The sequence below is a fragment of the Thunnus thynnus genome, chromosome 16, assembly GCF_963924715.1.
Source record: "Thunnus thynnus chromosome 16, fThuThy2.1, whole genome shotgun sequence".
NCBI lineage: Eukaryota > Metazoa > Chordata > Actinopteri > Scombriformes > Scombridae > Thunnus > Thunnus thynnus.
Genome location: NC_089532.1, coordinates 20,897,918 through 20,911,839, shown reverse-complemented (window position 1 = coordinate 20,911,839; position 13,922 = coordinate 20,897,918). Strand labels below are relative to the sequence as shown.

The window sequence follows — 13,922 nt, the reverse complement described above, 5'->3', positions numbered from 1 at the left end:
ATCTATTCTAAATTATGTGATATGGTGGGCAGGTTGGGTTTACTTCATTCACTGCTGAATGTTTCGACCAACTCAGTGAACTCTTGTGTTTGGGTCTGTTCGGTGTATAAATGCCTCTGTCTCCCCCCACAGGGGTTAATGGGGTCATCTGGCCTGCAAAGGAAGTCCACATCTTGAAATCATTCAGACGAAACAGATAAAGGAGAGCAGTATTGAATATCGTTTAGAGAGAGAGAGAGAGAAAAAAAAAAGAGTATTTTCAACTTCTCATCAGTGGCTATTAGAAGATAGCACTGCAATAATGCTAGCCATGATTGCTAACAGTGGTCGGCCAGTATCTCGGAGCAATGAACATTGGTAGAGGAATCAAGGAAAGCGCACTTCACAGATTTAGGTAAATTAATGACAGCTGTCCACTCTCTGTAGTTTATGGTGAACTGCACCTTCAAACAATAGGCCTATTCAGAAGTACAATCCAAAAATAAGACATTTTATTCATACTGCTGGAGTTGAACACCCGTTTGATACTTGAAGGGATTCCATGATAGCATTTATCATGAGCGATTTCAAAGTCTTCCACAAACCCGCACATCACCACCACCCTCTTTAACCATGTCATTACTGCCTTGTGGTGAGCGACCGGCCCGGCAAACTGCTCGGTGTGGTGCAACAATCACATCCAGCTGCTGAGAACGGGATCTGACATATGTAACCACTACACACTCACTCACTCATCATGATGCAACTTACAAAATTATGAGCCATCTTATGCGTGTATGCATGCAGGGGCACACAAATTCAAAATCTATTCTTAGGTCGAGTTTGGCATAGAGGCATGAAAAGAAAGACAGTAAGACCTTTAAGAAATAATTTTCCTTCTCAGTTAAGAAGTTGGGTTTTTATTCCATTGGTATGTACTGAAATATACAAAACATTGACACCTGCCAATCCAGCGGCAACAAAGACAGGAAAAGGACAACAGGACACAGGAATGTACTCCCAAAACACACCAATAGAGCAAACTACAAAACTGTAGTTCAATAAACTCCCATGTGAACCAAGTTGTAATTTAAACTTTTACTATCTAGACAAACGGGCTGTTGAAATAGTCCAGACAACATAATACACACAATTAGCTTCCAAAGGAAATGGACACCAATATTTTGTTCTATGTAAAACCTAGGTTGGCCTTCAGATGCTTACAGAGCATATTCCAAAATTGGAAAGTCACATTCAAAAATACTGCCAAAGTACAAAACAGGGTACATAGAAACATGATGCTCTAACATAGAGTCCATTGCTGGTTTTAGCCTCATACTGAATAGAAGGATTGGCTCCATTATTGCATTTACTGACAGTTCGGGGTTTACGGTCTTTTATCACACTGAAGAAATTCACAATTTCACAAAAAGAAAAAGAGCTTGGAAACACTGAAATGAATAGTTTTTGTTTAGCTTGTTTTTTTTCAGATTTGACAACATATTTGGTCCTAGTCTGTTGGTCACTTTCTCCAGGAGAAAGTAGATAAAACCTTGCACACTGTTAGCTGCCACTAACAGATCATACTCTTGATGAATTAAGTATGAATAAACTTGTGTCGGATGAAAATCAATGGGACGAAGCAGCCAACGCTGTGTGAGCTGCTGATTACTCTTTAACATTTTGCACCTAGACTGGACATGCTCTCTGTAGCAGCGAATAGTGTTTCTATTCAATTGCTATGTTCAATGGTAATATAGTGCAAAAATCTACCACAATTACTAAATACATTAAAAAAAAAACATACAAATGCATGTGATAGTTCCAGTTTCATGCCAAAGGACAGTCTCACAAACTGTTCGGAAATGAGAAGAAAACGTATGTGTGTTAAATTCTCAGACTGTAAATCCCTTGTGAAAAGTGCCCTTTACTCCTGGGGTAAGCTCTCTTTCTGTCTCTCTGGTCTCCTCTCTCACATAAAGAAAAGAGACATATTATTAATCAAAATTATGTGTGTAAACTATTAAGTTCATCTTGTGTATTTTGGCTTGTGACTGTTCTTAGAAATGAACCGAACTTGAGCGAATCCATGGAATGTTTTGATATCGTGCAAAAAGCAGGAGAACGCTCTTCTCTCCTGTCAGTTCCTTAATGCGTTTCTGTGGCACGCATCTCCATCTGCTTACTGCTTGTAGCAGTTCATCATGCTACAAATTCTGTTGGGTTTTCCCACTACTAAAGCCTCCAGAGAGTAATTCTCAACCTGATGGGCTTCTTTCTGTTTCGACAACAAACAGTCCCGGAGGGAAAATCCACCGCTCCCAAAGCTTCATGCGAAAAGTCCCTGTGACAATCCTCTTCCTTAATACATGTGGTGTAGTAAGCCCCATGTGCCACTAGGGGTCCTCTTCCATGTCATCTAAGTTAGGAGCCATGATGAAGTGTTTGGGGTAAACGAGACTGTGCTCGTCCGCGTACTCCTCCCAGCGTGCGTCGTCGCTCTCGTGGGTGATGTAGCGCTCGCCTCGCCGCGTCTCAAACTCCCTGAGGTCCAGCCATGTTTGGTAGTCCTGAGGAAAAGAGAAATGAACTTTCAAATTAATGGAATGCAACATCTTCAGTGACACAATCTGTTCAGAAATGACTGTGTGTTGGGGGTTTTTTTTGGCATCTTTAGCTTTATTTGATAGCTGACAATACAGATAATTGTTTTCACATGGACCAATGGAAAATATATGAAATAAATACATATGTCACCTGTAACCAAGGATGGCTGAGACACTTGTCAACGCTGTACCTCTTCCTCATCTTGACTTGGAGAAGATTATTGATCAGATCTGTAGCTGTGAGGGAAAGTGATAAGGTGCAGAATGTTTCAATGCATGATAAAAATACTGTCACCCAAAGATCTATCATCCAATAACAACTTACGGATGCTACTTTCAAAATGTCACATGTCACAGTTGTCACAGCCCACAGATAAAAAGCCACAGTGTGTAACAAGCAGAGCAAAGGCCCAATGTTTAAATATCAACATCAACACCACATTTGTTTCACCATGTAAATTCTTTCACACTGTATGTGGGAGGAGCTGCAGCTTGGGCAGTAAGGGAGATTTGAAAGTGATTCATATGAAACCACAGACAAAGTAAAAGTCAGAGTAGAGTTCAGACAGCCCAGACGTGTAGGTGGGGAGGGCGGCTGGGGCTACATGTCTGAGAATCAGTTTGAAAATGAACTGCAGGTGCAACCAGACCGCCAAGCACTAGAGGAAGCGAAGGACATACTGTAGCTAAGCGCCAGATTATAAAAGGAAGGGAACATCTACATCTTCTTACCCTCTGCAGAGATGTCTTTCCAGGGCGTAGGTGGGTACATAAAGGCAGCATTCTGGATCTGGTCATTAATGTCCTCGTCCTCATTAAAAGGGAATGTCCCGCTCAGGCTGACGTACACAATGACTCCCACTGACCACATGTCTAAGGAGCGGTTGTAGCCTTTGCTGCGCAGCACCTCTGGAGCCAGGTAAGCCGGGGTGCCCACTACCGACCGCCGGAAAGACTTCTCACCGATGATACGGGCGAAGCCAAAGTCACACAGCTTTACCTGGGAGATGTCAGCAAAATTGGTCAGTTCGAACACACACAGGTGCCTGTATCAACACATGAATGCTCTTTTTTTTTTTTTTTTTACCTGAGGAAAGGGCTCTGCGGAGGCCAGTAGTACATTCTCAGGCTTCAAGTCACAGTGAACAATGTTTTTGAAGTGCAGATGTCTCAAGGCCACCAGGATCTATTGCAAAAATAAGTCAAAAAGGCAGTGATTTAGCTTAAAAAATCCAGATGTCAATACTATAAACTCCACCATCTAAATGTTTTAATGTATATAGTGTATGGTATAAACAGGGCAGTGTTTGTATAATCTATGCAGGAGAAAACTATGGTGCTGCCATATGGAAAAATAACAGTAGCATAAGCATACTAATGCCTTTAAATACTTCCATCTTGACCAGTACCTTCGCATAAAGACATATGATCTCATCTCATCATCCCATCTATATTCACAAGGCCTGGCATAAGCTAGCGTTGCACGCATGTCTGCCTATGGCCCTGTACCAAAACCACAGTGCGCCTGGCTCTCCTATCCTGACCCTGGCTTTGACAGATGTCCTCCTGGCCACATCAGAGCCAAGCCTGCCGCAGCTAATGGTGCTGTTGTTAATGGTCCCGCTCCTGTTTGGGGCGCAGGATCCACGGAGGCCCGGGGGCCTGCCTCTTCTAATCAGGCCACAAAGCCACCAGCACGCTGCAGGCTGTAATCCACGGCCAGGGAGGAGGCCGTGATGCCATGCAGACCAGTCCCGTAAACAATTCCCCCCAATCAGCTCACCACAAGAATAAACAGGCTCTGGAGCTAGAGATTTATGCACAGTAGGCTAACACACCCGAAAAACAGATGGGAGTATACAGAGAGAGAGAAGGACAGAAAGCTATGATAGAAAATAAAGAGACAAGACACAAAAATGCTGGCAAGAGGTGAAGGAAAATTCAATTTAAATGTATAAAGTGTCAAAAAGTAATCTAACAGCTGCTTTCATCTCATCTAGGAAGACTACAGTACCATTAAGTGGTAACACTGGAATCTTGATCTTGACTTAAGAGAGGATAAAAAGAGTGGGAGTTGGAGAGAAGGGAAGAGAAGTGCGCCTCTGCAACACTGACCTGTGTGACTAGGAACTTGGTGATTCTTTCAGGCAGTTTGCTCTTCTCGCTGGACAGGATCATCTCCAGCATGTCGCCATGAAGTTTCTCCATAACAACAAACACCCGCTCCGGCGTCTCAAACATGCACTCCAAGTTGACGATACCTGGGTGATGCAGATTCTGAAGAAGAGTAGATAAAGACATTAAGTCTAAACTGAATCAGGAATATAAATATATTTTGTTTTTTTTATTTTGTGCTATCTGTCATTTCTGTTGTTTGGTGGATTCTTGTCGTCACCTGTAATATGGCCACCTCGTTCCTTAGCTGGCTCTCCTGCTTGGTAGGAAATCTCATCTTGTCAATAACCTTGATGGCCACATCTCTGCCACTCTTCCTGTGTTTGCCTAAAATATTATGGGACATGATCAAATAAACAACTTTAAATAGCCTCCAAATTTAATACAATTTACAGAGGAGTTCCATGAAATGTATGTGGTATTATTGTATATCAAAAGAGAAACATACCTCCATACACAATGCCAAACTGGCCTGATCCCAGCACTTCATCCGAGAATATTTGGTACACCGAGGCAATATCCTATAAAAGAGATATTTTACACTGTTATTTAATTATTGTATTTTACTTTAACTGTTGGTAATATTCCCTTTATTTCCTATGTTGACAACAGCTTACATCAACAAATCCCAGGAAAAAAGTTGCGCCGTTTGTTTTCTAGTATTGCCAAATATTAAACTTTCACTCAGTACAGAAGTGGAACTGAAAGTGAGACTGAGTCCCTTGACCAAAACTTGAGGCTGCAGCTTCCCCATCTGTGCAGCACAACAACCTCTACTGAATCTTTTAGTAAAGAAACAGTGGGATACAATTTCTGATTTCACCACAACAGATACTTTCAGTGCACACGAATGCATGCATGTGCAGGCTATGCTGGGAAATTGTGCAATAGGCGAAAGTGTTCGTAAGAAAAAAGAAGCCCCACTCACCACATTCTCCTGGATCTGGCAGTTGGACACAGATATGCTGATGGACAGCTCTTCTGGAGGGGAAAACACATGATTTTACCAATGCATAAAGCAGCCAGTGATTATAGGAGGAGGCACATTGCTCACATACTAGTATTTATTTTTTCACAACCTTCAAGCTTATCGCAGCTGCATGCAATAAGTCACAGCTTCACATAATGAAGCATTTTATTACACAATACATTGGCTATAAAATTGATCTGGGAAGCTATGTGTGACTGAACGGTGCAAGTATGCAATGCATTTCATAACTGGGAATTTAGACAGCCGCAGGGGCTAATTCTGCATACTGGCCAATGAATAGAAAGCCAGAGATAAAAGAAAGTAGAAAACATGATGTGGTCATTTAGCTAATGCTACACACAAAAATGTAGTTTTAATCTTGGAAAACAAGATCTGCTTTTGAATGACATACTGAGCACATAAATTACACTGACGTTTGTAGATTAAATATTCATTCAAGTTAATTTACAGTATCTATACTTAATGAATGAATACTGATGTGTGGACGAACACACTTCTAAACAGTAGTTATTTCTGTGTGGTGAGAGGGTTTCGAAGGTGACATGATGAGTCAGTTTCGGATCTGCAGCTTTTTCTAATGTCAGCGCCACACATTCAAATATTTCGCTGCTAATGCAACTCTCATGTGGATCTCAAAACTACAAATCAATTTATAACCATGAAATCTCAAATGATGGAACCCACAATCACAGATAATTCTTTCTTAGTTGTTAAGGACCAAGCTTTTCTTTTAATCTCTTTTGAAAGTTAGCAGAATAAAAGTAGCACCAGCTAAATGCTGGTAAAATATACAAGTAGCTGGTAGATTTGCTTCACTCACCACCCCAAAAAAAACAGTGATCTACTGAGTAGCTGGTAAAAATTTAACATTCACTAGCTGTTTGGCCGGTGGGCAAAAAGGTTAATTTTGCACCCTGGTGCTAACTACTGTGAGTCAGACTCGGTTTCTGCACAGTCATGTCATGCAGTCATGTCAGTTCACTACTGTCATCTCTAAACAGTGCACTGCTTCACAGACTTACTTCCTTTGGCCTATAAAGACCAACACAGGGTTTCCCCTGCCCATATTGAAAGCTAAGGCAGGCCATCTAAGTGTTTTTTTTGACCACATCGGGCCAAGCTCTTTCTATCTGGGCAAACCTTATACTTTCAAGACACATAATCAAGCAAAGCAACGCTTTTTCATGGCTGTGGTAGGTACCAACTCATAGGTCATAACTGAAAGAGGAAATGCCACCTCTTGTAAGAACCAAACACACGCAGTCACAAACTGACCATTATCCTCATTAATGTATATTACAAACATTCCTTTTCATCACTTTTCTATATGAATATCAGCCTCATAACCAACAATTCACATTTTTGGAATTTTGTGAGCCAAAACATTTTGTATGGAACTTCCCTATTATGTAAAGGCTATATTATCTGACATTTCAGTGACATATCATGTGGAAGTCATACTAGGCAAGCAAGTTTCATCATCTATGGGCCCACTGCGAAAGTTCATGCATAATTTTCTGTCTCAATTCTAAAAAAAAAAAAAAATCAACTTTTAAAGAAAGGAGCAATATGCTGGTTCAACTTTTATCAAGCTTCATCCAGAAACATATCAAAGCTTTTAGCACAAGAAAGCTGTAACATATTTTACAGGTTTACTTACTATGATCTTTGCCCTGGCCTGCAGCACTGGCCACGCTGGGTTGTGGGGTGACAGGCATCAGGGCCTGTCTGATAGCCTTCTCCCAACCCTGAGCCACCTCCATGCCGACTCCTGAGGCAGCCAGCGCAGGGCTGTGGTAGTGACTGCCGTTGTTTTCCCCTACATAATAGACCATGGTGGCAGTGATGATCTCAAAGCAGTGAGGGTTGCTGCCCTGGGCCAGATTACTGTAGTCTCTGGACTGTTCTACCTGGAGGATCTCGGACAGAGGGATTTCCTGTTGGAGGAGAGGGAGAGACTCAATAAAACTACATAAACAAATACACTGAGTTTCTCAAATAAATGATCCAGAATTATTTTTTTTTTTGGTTGTGTATACAACAACCAATACACCTGAGGAATAAATGATTTTTATACTTAAAAAAATCAACAGTCATCATCAAAACAAAACATAGAGTAAAGAGTCCAACAGCAGACCAGAACACACACAAGCACATACACACACCCATCTGTACATACTATATAATAATGGTATTTCCTTGGCAGGAGATGTAAAAAGAGAAAAAAAGGAAGAGAAAATCCCAAAATAATAATTGAATAACTATCAATAATTATAAGACACTGAAATAATGATACACAGATGAAATAGTGACTTGATAAAAGCAGATTTTAAAAAGTTAATAAATAAATGTAGTTAATAAATTCAAACAAAATGTAGGACCACACTTTTTAAAGTTGATAATCTAATTTAAAGAAATTAAAATAGAAAACAAACTTATCAAAGCAGGAAAAATGCTTAACTGAAGGAACCATTTAATCAATAACCTGCATGAGAGACATTTCTACTGTTCAACAACACAACAATACTGATCAAGAGTAAAGTAACACTCACACAATCCAAACGTCCTCACACTCAGTTGTTGGGTATAATCACAGTGTTGATTATAAAAGCCCAGCTCTAACTTTCTCCTCTACCCTTCTCTGTCTTATGAGCACACTCGTAAAGGACAGTTGAAGCACACTTTAAAAGTCCCCCCCTTCCTCTTCCAACTTCACTGTCAAATCAAAGAGAGGAGGGAGGGTCAAATAATAAAAAACACAGAGAGCTTTCAGCCAATGGGGGCTCGCAGAGGCACACGCTGTCCCCTCCGCATGGCTCACCACAGAGTATCAGATGAAGTGCTTGTGGTTAGCTGGGCCGGGTCACGTGAGCAGTCCCTGCGGCAGCTGAAGCGCTCTGGTTCCCTGATTACAAGGCAGGGCCAGCCAGAGGCCCCATTTGAGCACGAGCCGCTGGCGCTACCGCTAGCCACTGAGACGAAAGACACGGCAACTACCGTTCCGCAGGGTAGTGTGTGTGTGAGTGGGTGGGTGGGTGGGTGGGTGGGTGTGTGTGTGTGTGTGTGTGTTTGTGTGTGTGTGACAGGACTCAATCTGGCAGAGACAGAGAGAAGCCCCCTCACCCCATGAAAGGTTCTTCAGAGAAAGCCATAAGTACAGGGGTCTCGTCTTCAAACGAGGAGCAGTTATGGCTTCCAAATGGAGAAAATGGCTGCCATGCCTGGCAAGCAAGCCACCACGCGACCGCCACTAATCAGATCGGAGGTATAAAGAAAAGGGGAGAGGGGAGGACAGTGGCCACACACTGATGAGCAGCAGGCTAGAAACTTCAGAGAAAAGAGAGGAAAATGCCCAATACAGAAGGTTTCCTGGATACAGACTCGGCATATGGAGAACCGCTATCTGTGGTCTTAGAAACGAAATCACTGAAAGACTCTTTTTCTACTGTACGTACAGGAAAACATCACACTTTATCTATCATGGATAAAAATCTGCTACCCTGAGCCAAACAGGCATGGAACAAAGACCGAACTTTGGAGCATAAAGAGAAGGCACTTGCAGCTAGCCTTCAATTAGCCTCCTGAAGGTCTTAAACATAGCTGAGTGCCAAGTTGATAATAAAGAACCACATAAAGCTTCCAGTAAACACACCCTGAGGAGTCTGTCCCCGCTGAGGTTTCCTCTCCGAGGGTTTAGTAGCAAGGGATACAGGGTGTGACAGAATAATTGGGAGACAAGAATGAAGGAAGTTTTCTAAGCGTTGTTTCACAACCGGCGTAAGTGGAGGTAGTAAGTCAGAAGAAAAGAGGGATGATAGATACAGCTCTGAGCGAAACCACCTGTTTGACACACACACGCACAATCAAAGACAAAAGAGCATGCTGGTTCTTGCACTGGAAACTCTGCAGAAATCCCACATATCATCCTACCACATCACAACTCTGACCACAGCTCAAGTAGGTGTCAAAGTCTCAAAACACACAAAGCGACAAAAACAATAAAATGATTACATCCTCCATCCTATGCCCAACCACGACACACATGTGGAAGTCTTTACCTTCCCTCCCTCAGTCCTCAGTGTGTAATTACTGTGCTATTAAGCCCCTGCGGCAGTGTAATGACTGAGTACGATGCTGGCACTGAGTGGGAAGTGTCACACACGCTCCACAACTGATTTTACACATGAAAATTACAGTGTTTCACTCACAACTAACACTCACTTTGAAATGAGGATGTGCAATCTATAAATCAATTAGAAGTTAGTTTTGTTTTAATAATCGTGCATCAAAATCATCTTCTGTCAATCTACTTCGTTTTGGATTCGGAGATTCCACTAGTCTGTATTTCAATTTTCTCTTCAAAACCCCTTCAAATGTCCCGTCTAATCTGATTAAGACAACAATAGTTTAACACAGTGACTGTCAGTGACTTGATCCTTTCAGTTCATGCAGGGAAGAGACCAGGCTTCAGGGTGAAAAACCACAGGGGAAATTTCGGCAGGCCGAACTGACCTCAGGAAAGTTTGCAGTTGCAACATGATAGACCTCAAGTTTAGTCACAAAGCTACCGCTGCTTAGATTTTATTTACATATCTCTCATAAGTGTGACAGACAATATTCAAACATGGATATGAAAACAGATCCCTTTGAAATGACATCAGCATCACCGCTTTTGAATTCTAAGAAGTAGTGCGATGGTACATTTTCAATACTATTCACCATGAACTCAACGCTGAATCAACTTGCATCAAGCTGCTCCATCTGCTGACATTTTAATGAATGTTACTGTGGGTTTGATGTGGAGGAAAAGACATGTTTTTCCAGAGATGATGGCTTTATGCTTACTTTGTAGAACTTGGCTCCGGTGTCGTTCTGGAACAGACTCAGACTCTTGCTGTCCAGCCTCCAGTAATGTCTCTTCCGCTGTAAAAACGGGAGAGTGAACTCCAAGTTAGTACAAATGGCAAATCATACATCACCTACCAATATAACTGTTGTCTAAATTTTTGTTTCGCGAGGAAAATACCTTCCGTGCTGAATTCAACACATGTGAACAGCTTTGGTAGAAGGAGTTTTTTCCCCAGCATACAGGCTAAGCACAGCCCATTTCAGACTGGGCTCCTCTGTTGGGCTTTGGGGTTATCAGTCTTACCAGGTTGTCCCTGCTCGTATAATGAACCATCCAGCCCTCCTTCACCACAGTGGAGCTCCGCCTCTTGGTATGTTTGATGGACTGGACCACCCGCATCAGAGGGATGTTGCTGCTAGTGGAAGGGCTAGAAACACGCACACATAAAAAAAGGGTTTTACTGATTAAAACTCTTTTAGAATTCAGTATAATGAAATTTTAATTCACTTGTAGCCACTTCATGAAACCTTTTATATTTGCTTTTCCAAGCAGCCAGTGTCTTTCCTAACAGAAATCCTGTACAGGAAGTAAGGCGTTTTATGTTTGCAGCAGTGCCAAATCTGGTAGAAACATAAAACGCTGCTGGTGTAAAATAAACATAAGAATGAACCTGGTGGTTTAAAACACAAGTCTCCAGTTTGAATCAGGCTGGTGGCCTGTGATGCATGTCTTCCCCCTCTTTCCTTGTTTCATGCCACTTTTTACTGAAGAGTCCAATAAGGGATAAAAACCCCAAAAACTAATATATGAATAAGGAATGAGGTAGCTGCCATGAATAGTGTAGACCACCATGACTGAAACAACAAAGTAAACAGTGCCACCTACAGAAATTTACACATCACGAGCAGTAAATTTAAAGGACAGGTTCACAATTTTGTAAGTCTGTCCTAAAACAACAGTCAGGTGCCCAAATTAACATTGACACATGTTTGTCTTGCTGTAGTCATTCCTCCTGTTCATACTGACCATTAGAAGTTCCCCTCCAATTGTGCTTACAATGTAAGAAGAAAAATGTATTTAAAAGTTTATCTGAAGATGAAATGAGACTTCAGCCATCTGAGGTAATGAAATCCAGTGGATATCTTCCACAGTTACAGTCTTTTTAGTAAAAGCGTCCCTCTTTGTGTCTCAACGGACAGTGTCTTCCTGTTCAGCTGCAGTGGAAGGATTGTAACAAAAAGAGGGAATTTGGCACTAACAAGACTGTAACCTTGAAGATATTGACTTGGTTTGACTAATGTCAATGACTGAAGCCTCATATTATCTTCAAATAAACGTTAAAATTAATTTTTGCACAAAAAGAGGAATGTGGATTTTGTGCCCCATCAACACTGCGGTGCAACATGGCGACCACCGTGGAAGGGGTCCTGCTCCCTATGTAGATATAAAGGGCTCATTCTAAGGTAATGAAAACACAACGATTCTTATTTCCATGGGATTATACACTAATTAAAACATAGTTATGAATATTATATTCCATCCCTGCCAAGTCCGTTCCACTAGATGCCACTAAATTCTACACACTGGAGTGATTACAGCAAGAAAAACTTGTGTCAATGTTCATATGGTCACCTGACTATTGTTTTAAGACAGACTTGGAAAATTGTGAACCTATCCCTTAAGTAATAAGCTTTTTTTCATTGAAAATGGAAATGTCAAAGTGGATCTAATTAAATCAGTATCTTCATACCTAATAGTCTTGATGGGCTCTTCATCCTTCTCTCTATCCAAGAAGGGAGAGTCCATGTCGAACATCCTCTCATCTGGGGTGGAGGGTTCCTCTGGGTCGTCCAGTCCTCTTCCGCCATCCATGTCACTACTGTCCACCTCCATAGTGTCCATGGTGGTATCTGAGTCTGGGCCAGGGCTGGCTGGCTCTGCATATGCACATCAACAGCACAGTTGCAAATACTCCAGATATATCACTGTTGTTATGAAATTAAAGCAATCAAATGGATGTAGAACTTACCTCCATTGAAGTCCACTTCCCCCAAACAGTCTCTTGGTACCTTTGAAGCACACCGCTTATGACAGTTGAATCTGCAATCTGTTAGATGAAAAATGTTTTTTAAATGACTCAACATGACTAGAAAAGCATCTGTAATATTCTCCATAACGTGCATAATATCTATGAAAATGTCTCTTTTCACCTTTACACTGCATGCCCTGGCGAAAGAGACCCTTGAGCAGGCGCTTGCAGTACTGGCAGATAGTGGGACGAGTGTAGGTGTGAATGGCGAAGGTGTGTGGCACCTTAACCCGCCCCAGCACCATCTTCTCCATCCAGATGGGCCTACCGCTCCAGGACAGGATCCGCTTCCCTGCCTCCTGATGGGACCTCTGCTGCTGGGGTTGGACGGATGTGCAGAATGGAAAAAGGGGAAGATGGATGGAGGTTAGGAAGAATTAAAAACCATATGCAGGACGGAAACAAAGGGGGAAAAAGGAGAGGAAGAACAGCCTCAAAGGGAGTATTGGAGTGATAGTGGAAGACAGTGAATAATGACATGGCAGCAGAAGAAAAGAAAGAAATCAGCGGAAAAGAGAAAAAGAAATCAGTCATACTGAGTTAGCATGGCTTTGTGTGGTTAAAACAATCCCTGTGGTCAATACAAGGTTGTTAGATTATTATTATTTGTCATGTTTTACCACATATGAGCGTTTACTTCTTCTTTTATTTCCTACGAATACATCAAGAAGTCTGGAAGCTCCGGATAAAAATAGGAAGGAAGTTTTTGTGTTTTTTGCCAATGAGTGAGTAGACACATACACTTGGACTTCAAGGGACTTTTAATGTCATTAGCATAATTACATTTCCAGATGTCCTTTCGTGGGGACACAGACAAGAGGAGAATATTCCAGAGCAGGCTTATGCAAAACGAATTCATACGACCTCACTGAGGATCTATCCACAGCGCTGCATGCAGCTCAGTTCAATTTTATGCGTCAGTGGTATTCGACAATGGGGCCCCAGAGATTCACCCATGGAAAAGAGCCAAATTTGATAAGTTTAGAAACATTTAACAGTTGAGACAAAGCTTGTGAGCAGCATGCCCACTGACTGCTTCACATTCTTGGCCAATTCACCTGGTTTCCAGGCTGATTTAGGACGATATCAAAACTCCAGCCAGGTCATTTTATGCGTGAGGATAAACGTTTCCCCCCTTTCATTCATAATTCTTCTTTGCATAGTTGTGAGTTTATTCATTTCCACCTAAGCATACCTTTACATCTAGGTAGGGGTTATAAAACCATCATCCAC

At 41.8% G+C, this 13,922-nt stretch overlaps 1 protein-coding gene across 5 annotated transcripts in view; it reads right to left on the bottom strand.

Annotated features, from left to right (window-relative positions):
• Positions 1-867: 867 nt before the first annotated feature.
• The window catches only part of prkd3 (protein kinase D3), a 37,745-nt gene continuing 24,690 nt past the window's right edge, over positions 868-13,922 (bottom strand). For 3 of the 5 annotated variants that reach the window (XM_067613662.1, XM_067613663.1, XM_067613664.1), the window contains 14 exons: positions 12,811-13,006; positions 12,630-12,707; positions 12,351-12,537; positions 10,904-11,027; positions 10,597-10,674; positions 7,412-7,688; positions 5,689-5,741; positions 5,209-5,281; positions 4,981-5,087; positions 4,701-4,862; positions 3,673-3,771; positions 3,318-3,585; positions 2,737-2,822; positions 868-2,549 (listed from right to left, as the gene is read on the bottom strand). In XM_067613662.1, the coding sequence (XP_067469763.1) occupies positions 2,376-2,549; positions 2,737-2,822; positions 3,318-3,585; positions 3,673-3,771; positions 4,701-4,862; positions 4,981-5,087; positions 5,209-5,281; positions 5,689-5,741; positions 7,412-7,688; positions 10,597-10,674; positions 10,904-11,027; positions 12,351-12,537; positions 12,630-12,707; positions 12,811-13,006 (1,962 nt within the window). In that variant the 3' untranslated portion in view covers positions 868-2,375. The remainder of the gene's footprint in view (positions 2,550-2,736; positions 2,823-3,317; positions 3,586-3,672; positions 3,772-4,700; positions 4,863-4,980; positions 5,088-5,208; positions 5,282-5,688; positions 5,742-7,411; positions 7,689-10,596; positions 10,675-10,903; positions 11,028-12,350; positions 12,538-12,629; positions 12,708-12,810; positions 13,007-13,922) is intronic. The other 2 variants (XM_067613667.1, XM_067613666.1) reach the window with 2 other exon arrangements.